The sequence below is a fragment of the Hibiscus syriacus genome, unplaced genomic scaffold (assembly GCF_006381635.1).
Source record: "Hibiscus syriacus cultivar Baekdansim isolate YM2019G1 unplaced genomic scaffold, ASM638163v2 tig00110472_pilon, whole genome shotgun sequence".
Lineage (NCBI taxonomy): Eukaryota > Viridiplantae > Streptophyta > Magnoliopsida > Malvales > Malvaceae > Hibiscus > Hibiscus syriacus.
Window position 1 is genome coordinate 2,322,753 of NW_024062752.1, and position 10,153 is coordinate 2,332,905.

General features: G+C 33.3%; 1 protein-coding gene, 1 non-coding gene and 1 pseudogene across 2 annotated transcripts; all 3 read right to left on the reverse strand.

The window, feature by feature from the left end:
- Positions 1-1,137: 1,137 nt before the first annotated feature.
- On the reverse strand, positions 1,138-1,822 carry LOC120127705 (glucan endo-1,3-beta-glucosidase-like). Its single transcript, XM_039145566.1, has 3 exons — positions 1,732-1,822; positions 1,386-1,649; positions 1,138-1,302 (listed from the first exon to the last, which is right to left on the reverse strand). Exons 1-3 carry the CDS (start codon positions 1,787-1,789, stop codon positions 1,277-1,279), a joined length of 348 nt encoding a protein of 115 aa, XP_039001497.1. The 5' UTR covers positions 1,790-1,822; the 3' UTR covers positions 1,138-1,276.
- Positions 1,823-2,813: 991 nt separating this feature from the next.
- Positions 2,814-5,417, reverse strand: LOC120127812 (annotated as a pseudogene).
- A 3,787-nt stretch (positions 5,418-9,204) lies between these two features.
- LOC120127961 lies at positions 9,205-9,352 on the reverse strand. The gene has a single exon (XR_005516587.1). It is a non-coding gene; the product is annotated as a small nucleolar RNA snoR135 (small nucleolar RNA).
- Positions 9,353-10,153: the final 801 nt, after the last annotated feature.

Genomic DNA, 10,153 nt, shown 5'->3' on the forward strand with positions numbered 1-10,153 from the left:
TTGTATATCATCCTCTAAGATTAACAGAGTTCTTCAAAGATCGTACATCCAAAAATTAAAGTGGAGATCAAAGTTGAAGTACTATTGGATTGAAAGGGGATGAGAACAAATAGTAATGCAATGGGGGTGATGACAAAATAAATTGTATATTCTTTGGGATTATTGAAGAATCCAAAGGATGGGAGTGTAAATAAATGACACACTTTGGACTCTTTATTAATGTCTTCATTGACCCTACCACATTCCGAAAACTGAAGATGGTGATGTTTTGTTCAAAGAATATTGCAGACCGCACATTGAAATTAACTGAACCAGAACCATTGTCTGCTATAACAATTGTGTGAAAGTAATTGTACGAAACTTGGGTATGAAAAAGCCAACAGTCGTATCGAATTGTTGGATTCTTATTTCCTGTTCTGGGATGAAACTCTGACAACGTCAATTGTGGTTTTATAGAGCCAAGTATCAATTTATAAGATCCATCAATCCAATTGCCAAGTGATGCAACTCTGCATGTAGCTGCAGCTTATAAACCTGCTGGAAATTTTACTGGAATTATGCTTGTATACTTCAGCTTATGAACTGTTTAAATGGCGGCAGTGTATGTTAAAGTAGAGACCAAAGCACGATAATCTCCTTGTTCCTTGGCAGGTTACCCTTTGGCCCTATGAAGACTTAACAAATTATATGTTGAATATCTTAAACCATACAAATTTAAATCTATTGAAAATTAGATAATCAAAGTCCTTTAATCTCAAACATATTCTTTATTTTGTAATTCAAATTCAAATACCTAAATTTATATTCTCGAAAGATATTAGATATATAAGGATGACTATTTTTATCCACAACGAAGATAATTTTAACATACAAATCAATAAATTCATGATATCACAACCTAAAAGAATATCAAGATATTCTCAAATATCCTGAATTATTTTCTCATTTTCTATAAAGACCGTATAAAGATGAATAAAAGATATTAACCATGAAACAGAGCAAGAAAGGAGATTAAAGCCGAAAGGTTGCTATGGATGTCTATCGACTTGATTCCCCGTAAAGGTTTCCAAAAGTTGGGTCGTAAGGAAATTATCGTATGCCTTGATGCTGCAACTTTTTAATTTTATAAACAGCAATCAAAATCAATTTATTTCCCCCCAAATATAATAATCTCTACTTAGTTACATACATTTGAAAAAATTATTTGAGCTACAAGTTTTCCTTATTTTCCCTAAAAAAGAATCACATATAAAACTGCTTAAACCACACCCCATGTTCAGTCATAAATGCAGTCAGCATAACCTGCACAAAAGCACAGATATTAGCACATTAAAATATAAAATTAGAAGAAATAAAGTTGAATCATTTAAAAGCGTTTGGCTTACTTGGATTGGTGACGACAATAAGACCAGAGCCTCTGAAATCACAGTTCCACTTGTTTCTTCCCTTGGCTTGGTAGTAAAGATTCATGGCAATGGAAGCATGGTTCATCAGATTATCAGGGCTGAAACAAGGACAACCCTTTTGCATCACGCGACAATCCACTTTAGAGCATGCGAAATTAATGTTTGCCAACAGTGTTGCTTGGTCCGATGATGGCTTAGCCACACACCAACTTTTCTGCCCATTTGCCATCACCGAAGTTCCACCTACGGGACAAAAGCAACCGAGTAAACTACCTGGAATGACAGTCTGAAACCTAGAAGAAGGAAAAGTAACGGAATAAAGTACCTAGAATGAAGGAAAAGAGCAGGAAAAAGAGAGAGAGAAGTGCCGATGCTTTAGCCATTGAAAGCTGTACTGTGAGCTGAAATCAAAATGATGTTGGTATTGATTGAGTAGAAAGCAGAGGAAAGCTGAGGGCTTTTAAGGATGGAAATGTCAGGGTAACGGCTAGTGGGCACATTGAATGAAGAGCCGTTGGGGGATAATCTCGATGGAGTTTGAGAAAATGGATAAGGGAAAAAGGACATAATACATTTTGAGGGCCTACTGCTATCTGAGTCTACACTCTAATTGGTTTACACTTCATTGTTTTGACTTTATTATCCTTTGCTAGTGGGGTTTTGTTTAGTTATTGTAGTTTTTGAATGATATGCTAGTAAAATTAGCTTTGTTCTGGACTGTTCATAGATAATTTTGGCTTAAATATCAATTTAGCCCTTAAGATAACAAGAGTTTTTGATATGGCCACGTAGAGTGGTAACACGTCGATGAGGACATGGTAAAGGTCTGTTAAAGTGATCATTCTGTATTTAAAGAGAAACCCGGATGGAAAAACAGGATCAAAAAAGGATTGGGATTTTGTATGGCTAAAGAAGCAAACAAAACTAAAAAAAAGAAAAGATATAAGCCCATTGTTGTATTGAAGTTAGTGGATGATAAACATGGGAGAATTGAGAAGAAAACAGGTGATAAAGGTTTTTCACGCAATTAGAAATTGTTCCATTTCCTACAAATTGTTTTCCTTTCCCGATAATCCGAGTTAAGACACGAAAAGATCCCATGATAGATATGAGTCAACTATGGATGCATTTAGCTGGAATCCGTCTTCGGCAATATCTTCAGCTCATCTAACAATTCATTAATGCATTTTTATAACTGGACAGACTCAAATGTATAGATTTTTCAAGTAATTTGGTGAATAGACTACCCTCTATGATTTTAATGAAACATTAATATACTTCCATTATTATGCTGATATTTTATTTATTTCTGAGAATTGCACATTAAAAAAATGTTTTCGATAATCATAAATATTTTTTATACAAAGAGAAAATTCACAATTACACACTAACGTATGACATAAAAGCCATAAAAAATGTCCCTAAAACTTCATGATTTATTTTGTTGAGAAATCAAATATATGATGTATAAGGCTACATTTTCAAATGACAAATGATCTTATTGACACTAATAATTCCAAATTAAATCTACTCAATTCCGAAACTAGTTATTCATTGATGTTACTTCTTCTAGTCTCCGGAACAAACAGGCATGCCAGAGGCCGGTGGCGGACGGATGCTTGTTTTCGCGGTGGCTCCATTCTTCACAATGAAAACGGTGTCCATACCCCAACTACTATGCCTCTCGAAGTGGCAGTGCATAAACCAAACCCCTGAAATAATAATTTACATCAGTTAAATGACTCTAATGCTTTGCTAAAAGAGTTTAATTTCTTGAATTAATTTCGAAATCGTACCAGGATTGTTTGCAAAAAACCTGAGTGCAACCCATCCTCTAGCAGGAACATGCACAGTGTTAATGAGTGGTGGATCAACCAGGTTGTAGGACCTCGGATCAGTGACATTATTTAAATTTCCTGAACCAGTTCCCACCCGGTAGAAGCTGAAGCCGTGCAAATGAAGTGGATGACTTCCTCCACCGCCAAACTGGGTTGCTTGGAAAAAAAATCTCGACGGCTTCACCGTAGTTTAGCGTAACAGCCCTTGTCCCCATCGTAACATTGGTGTTGACACCGCCCAAATCGCCGGTGAAATTATAGAATTCCGGTGGTCGTTGGGGAAAATCGGTTGTGAAAACACCATCGGTGCTCCTGTTGTAGTACGCTTGGAGAATGTCGATAGACGGGAAATCGAAGCTGACATTGTTCAAAGCCGCGACAAACCTTCTACCAGGAAGAGGAAAACATTCCGGGTTCGTGCAAGGAATGGAGTTTGTAGAGATCGCGATGTAGACTCGTCTGTCGATACGTCTCGGCACGTTGAACCGCGGGTTCTGACTGATTCTCGTGTTCCTAATCCGACGGAGGAAGCTATTCGTGGCGTTCGAATCATCCGGTAGGGGCAACTTCACCAAGGAAGCATTAGTATTCAATCCACCAATACTGTTTTTGTACTGGAAAATACCAGTAGTGATACTATTGTTAGATGAAGCACCGCTGTCGTGGAAATTCCTCATTACCATGTAATACTGACCGATGTTTTGGTTGGCGCAGACCAAAACATCCATGGTTTGTCCAGGACTAATCATTATATAGTCGGTTGCAAACCTGTTAACATAAGAGGCATCTTGTGCAACCACTATGAGGGTGTGATTAGCGATGGAGAAGTGTTAGAGTATAATAATGCAGCTGTCCTCAGCTGATGAGCAGTAACCGTTTCTGGTTAGTTAAGTTGTTATAACTGAACTCTGTTAGTTGGGCCAATTAGTTAAGCCCTGTGTTATATATAGTGGACCTGTCCACTATACATGACCTAAGTATGAAGTACTCTTTCTGTAGCTTATGAACTTTGTATTCGTTTTTCAAATATTCAGTAAAACTTCAGTTTACATCATTTTCTTTCTGCAGCTTTAATTTTCCTCTTCTCTCTTCCAGTTTATCATAGCAATTGTCTTATCTCTTTTCTATCAAGAAGAACTTCTCTTCATTCATGGCGGCATTGATTATACGGAGAAGGTATGTCTCCTGGTAATTAACTTCCATTCGGAATATCGTATCTGCAACAAACATAATGTTAGAAGATAACAATAAGTATAACGATCGCACAATAGACATTATACGTACCATTACATCCGTATGTGTCTCCTAAATGCCCATTAATAGCATAAGCATTTGGTGTTCCCACAGCGCGACCAGTTAAAAGTGAATTCCGTATAAGTTGAAGAAAGTCTTCATTGTACCATGATTCTGAACACAATAACACAAATTTGTATGTTATTTTGTTTTTTTGGTCCATCCATTTAATGGACGTGCATATAACTAGTATATCTACTTACGAAGAATGATCGTCTGATCTGCATCAGGCGGGGGGAATGGATAAGTTTCGTGTTCGGCCGGTAGAATGACGAAGGCGCCATGGACGGATCCTCGAGTCCAATCACTATGTGCATGCCACCACAGTGTTCCTATTTCATCGGACAATATAACTTCGTAAGTGAAGTTTGTTCCGGTTGCAATCGGGCACTGCGTTATGTACTCGGGACCATCCGACCATGGGTTTCTTGGTTGTTTCACACCATGCCTATAGATGTTAAAAGCAGAATTTTCTTTAGGGGATGAGAATTGAGATGACAACAAAAGAGAGGTGAATAAATTATAAGCAGTGGATGGTGAAGCCATAAGATCCTTGATTGTGGACATTAACAAACACAGTATCTCCCTTGTGAACTCGAATCTCCGGACCCGGATAACTATCGTTTACGACCAGCATTGGTTTTGTGTTACACAGCCTCGTAAAGTTTGCCTCTCGGACCTATCCAATCATAGATGTTACAATAATAACGATATCAATATTGAACCGGCGTAAAATTATATTTAAAAATGAAGCAAATGCAAACTTAAATTAGCAAGTACTTACGAAGAAGTCATAGTGATGGGCATCTGCCATGCAAAGGCTACAAAGACATAAAATCCCAAGCAACCATGGCACAATACGTAGCTTCTGTAAACTCATCTCTCTCTAAAAATAAGATATTTGCTGTCTTGAAGTGTTCTTCAGTTCGCCCCTTGATTATTTTTGTGAGTTTAGGGTCACGAAATTCAGCAATTTATAGCACAAAAGCATACTTTCATTAACTAGCAAACAAACAGTATTTCAAAATCAAATCAAATACCTAACCTTAAACAACGACCTTCATTAATCGGTCAAAAAAATAAACAACGACCTTAATTACCTTTCTATGTACGAATTTTCTTGGTAATTAATTATCGTTGTCGAGTTGCCCGCAGAATCTACAGTCTATGCACGTAAAACCATGTAAAAGTCAGTTCATATTTATCCAAATACTTTTTCTTTGATTTTTTTCTAAATTATTTTTCGTACAAAGTTAAAAATATCCATCATTTTTTAACTTTCGAATAAGAGAAAATTGAAATTTCATGTACCTTTAAGTTATGTTATTTATCATTTAAATTTAATTATTATTAATATTATTTCAATATATTTAAAAGCAATGTAACTTTCAATTTAAAGATTTGAAGAATTACGTTTAGTTTAAGTATTGTATAGAGAAAAAAACATTATGTCTTCCTAATTGACAAAGCGAAAAAGATATTAAATGAGTTGAGACATAATTAATAAAAAAATGATTAGTTTGATATTTATTACAGAAGTAAATATAGCATATACATTGACATCACAACAAATTAAAGAAAATTATTTGATGGATGGATGCGAACTTATACGTTTCTCGATTGATTTGGACATCTAAGTTTTAAAACATTAAGCATGAATGTTTCGATTGATACTAGAGTCAAAACAACAAAGGAAGAGAAATACATTTAAAAATATCAGAGAAGTTTGAGTGAATGCTCTCACTTATATTCACATAAAATTTAGACTTTATCTATTTAAATGTCATCTGATCAATTAAAAAATATTATATGACGTCATATTTAAATGTTTTTAAATATACTATTTTAATATCTAAATCTTAATTTAGAATTTATAACTCTAAATAAATAAAAATTAGCTGACCCTATTCTCATATGTAATGGGGTAAGGATAACTCTAAATAAATAAGATCATATCAATACAATATAAGCCTTGGATCATATTAAATAAATTAACTGTATTTTGGTGTGTGAATTTCGGAATCTAGATGCTGCAGCTTTTTTGTCAACTGAGATAGAAAAGTAAAATATTGCATATGTAAGTCTGGGATGTAATAATATTTTTTTTTTCGTAATGGAAACTATTTTGAGTTAGGTGTTTTATTATATATATATATATATATATATATATATATTCTTAACCAAACAAAGAATGGATTGTAGAAATTTCCTTTTTATTTTCCCCTTAAGATTAAATATTAGAGGAAAAGTTGAAAATAAAAATAAAATAAAACAAATCCTTGGAATTTTACTTACAACTTCGAAATTTAAGCCTGCTGCCGTGTACGACTCCGTAAACAGATACATGATTGGACAAATTGAGTCTGTTATTAGAACACGCATTAGATATACTTCAAAGATTTCTCCACGCACTTAATTTTCAATTTTATTTCATTCCAATTCCCTTTCACTAATGAAAGTTTAATTTCGTTTTGAATTGAATTGTAAATTTCCTACTCAAATAAGAATGTTACTTTAGCACGATATATTTGAACCGATCCAATAACCCATATTTGAAATGTTGAACGTTACTAACTCTGTCAAAGTTTGTTATAAATTTGATTTTTATATTAAATAATTTAAGATATTTGCAAAAAAAGAATGAAGATTAAGTACAGTCTTTACAAGGGAACTGAGTATATTGTTTTTGAGTGATTGTGCTGGGTGATGGTTGAAAGGTTGTGCTGTTGTTTGATTGTATGTTTGTTCGATTTATGTCCAGTCTCTGCAAGGGAATTGAGTATATTGTTTTTGGGTGATTGTTGAAAGGTTGTGCTATTGTTTGATTGTATGTTTGTTTGATTTGGAAGGTGCACTCTTTTTCTTCCATCCTAGGTTTATAAAAGTTTTTTTAACAAGGCTCTTCCGATATCATTTTTTAATGAGTTATTCATTTAATTCATACAAAACCCTTTTTTTTCAAAAAAAAAAAAAAGTTAATAGAGTTAATTGCATCATATGTCTTTAAACTACCCTCATTTTAAATTAGTCCTTAAATTTTTAAATATTCCAATTTCATCCCCAAACTATGAGTCTCATTGTAAATTAATCATTAACTTTTAAACATTCTATTTCAAATGTATAATTAATTTCATCCCCAAACTATGAGTCTCATTGTAAATTGATCCACAAACTTTTGAATATCTCAATTTAACCCCCAAATTCATCCAAATATATAATTAATTTCAACCGTAGTTTAATTTAAATTTTGTTTCTTATCAAACATATAATAATATACCTTGGTCTAACTATTTTATTAACAAGAGATGTGGTTAGTATATATGTATAGTTTGGGATGAAATTGGAATGTTCAAGAAGTTTGAGGACCAATTTAGAATGAGTGTATTTTCAAGATAAAATTAGAATATTTAAAAGTTTAGATACCAATTTAAAATGAGAATAATACTTTGAAGACATATGATACAATTAACTCAGTTTAATAATGAAGTTTATAAAATATATAAATAATTTTAATCGAACATTTGAATCATAGTATCGTGTGTGAACAACTAACAATAGTTGAAAATAAGGACGGACACATGATTTTACGTCAAGGGGTGCGAACTTAAGAAGTTACGTTAAAAATTTTATGAGGTGTGAAGTTATAAAATTCCAAGGGTACAAAATTAGATAATCAATAGAAAATAAAAAAAAAATCCTTAAAATATAAGAAAATTTAAAATTTTTAGGAGGTGTCACCACAACCCAGCACCACCCTCGATCTATCCATGGTTGAAAAGTCTATTACCCATCTTATAGTGTCTTAGTGAGGAGACGTTTGGAAGAAGTGTAATTGAAATGGGGTGGAGGTTCTAAATTACAAGAGCTCTACAATGGAAATGTACGCTAGGTGTACAGTGACAGATCCAAAGGGAATTTACTAAGTAAAGCTAGAATGGAGATTTTTCGGGGAACAAATCAAAAGTTTAAGGATTAATTTAGAATAATAGTCATAGTTTAAGGATAAAACTAAAATATTAAAAAAATTAAAAGAGAATTTAAATTGAAGATCATATTTTAAAGACATGTAATACAATTAACTCAATTTAAACATGTATGTATTTATACCTAAAATTTTACAAGTTTGTATTCTAATATTCTAAATTTATCCACCAATGTAAACCACGCAAGTATTGAAAGTTTAGGATCCTTGCACCTAATGCTTTTAGTTGTACTTCAACCATCGAGTTTGAGCTTCAAGCCTTGCCAAAAACATGTACAATTCAAAGATCTCTTTTTTATTCATTCAAAGCTCCACTTCGTTTATATCAATATATAAAAGTCTCTCTCAGAATTTTCATCAATATAACTGGGTTAGATAGAGGTTTTGGTTTGATTCCATTTTACATAGTTTTAAATGATATTTTAGTTATCAATTTAAGGTTCTAATCCAATTCTGATTATTTCTCTCTCTCTCTCTATGTATATAGTATCTTAACAAATTTATATTTTTCAAATTCTTCATTTAAAAACAATCATCAGCACCCATGTAAGTTATCAATTGCAAAATGTTATAATTTTTTAATTATAAATTCGACTATTCTTAAAAAAATTCACAAATAAAATTTCATATCGCTTTCTTTTTTAAACAAGACTCCGTGTTACATCATGAAAGAATTAAACATTTGGAATCTGGGGAAGATGATTATTGAAAAGAATCAATGGTGGATATGAAGCACAACTGCCCACCTTCCCCGAATCAATTTTGCAGGAAATTCTTTCGAACAAAATGCACAGGAAAATTTGCACATCGTCGATACACACTATTCCTGCTCTGATTATAACATTAGGACAATCACAGAACTTCAAAAATTTAGGGCAGATTCCCTGAATTTAAACATGAGAAGCAGAAAAGAAACATGAAAATCCTTGAGGCTGCCCCATAAAATTACTTAATGCAGGCCGGGTGAAATTGAGTTCTCACATTTATTTTATATTAAGCAAGAACTTATTTGGAACGACATATTCGTTTAGAATCAAAAGAAAAAAAAAACTCATGTAATGTATAATTACCTTTCTGCAAAACTTGCAAGAGTAGACAAATTGCTTGCAAAAACTGCAAGTAATTAATTTAGGGTTTGATATTTGCCGGCAACGGAACAAGAGCCGCACTGCTTATGTTAAACTTCGCTCTGTTCTCTCAAAGGCAATTTGAAAACCCTAGATATCCTTCTTTGTTATTTATAACCTGATTATTTAGCTCCTTTCCCTTTTTGCCCCTTTACTGTCCGTTGAATTTTTCCTTTTTCTAAAAGGACTCGTACTACTTGATGTCCCTAAACTTGTAACAAATTCTTAATTTGTACAAAAAAAATTATTTAAGAGAGTGGAGTTATATTATTAGTAGGAATATTTTTTTTTACTTGGGATTCCCATGTATGGATGGGCGAAAGTTTCATTAGGGGAGTAATAAAATATTACCAACAATAACTGTTTTTTAAAATATTACCGGAAATGCTAATCCTAAGGTAGTAGAGGTGGGTATACGGGTTATCCGCCCGTTTAGCTCGCGTGTTTTGACGGAGCGGTTTAAAAAGTCCGCATTCATAAACGGTTTTAAATTTTAAGGCCCGCGGC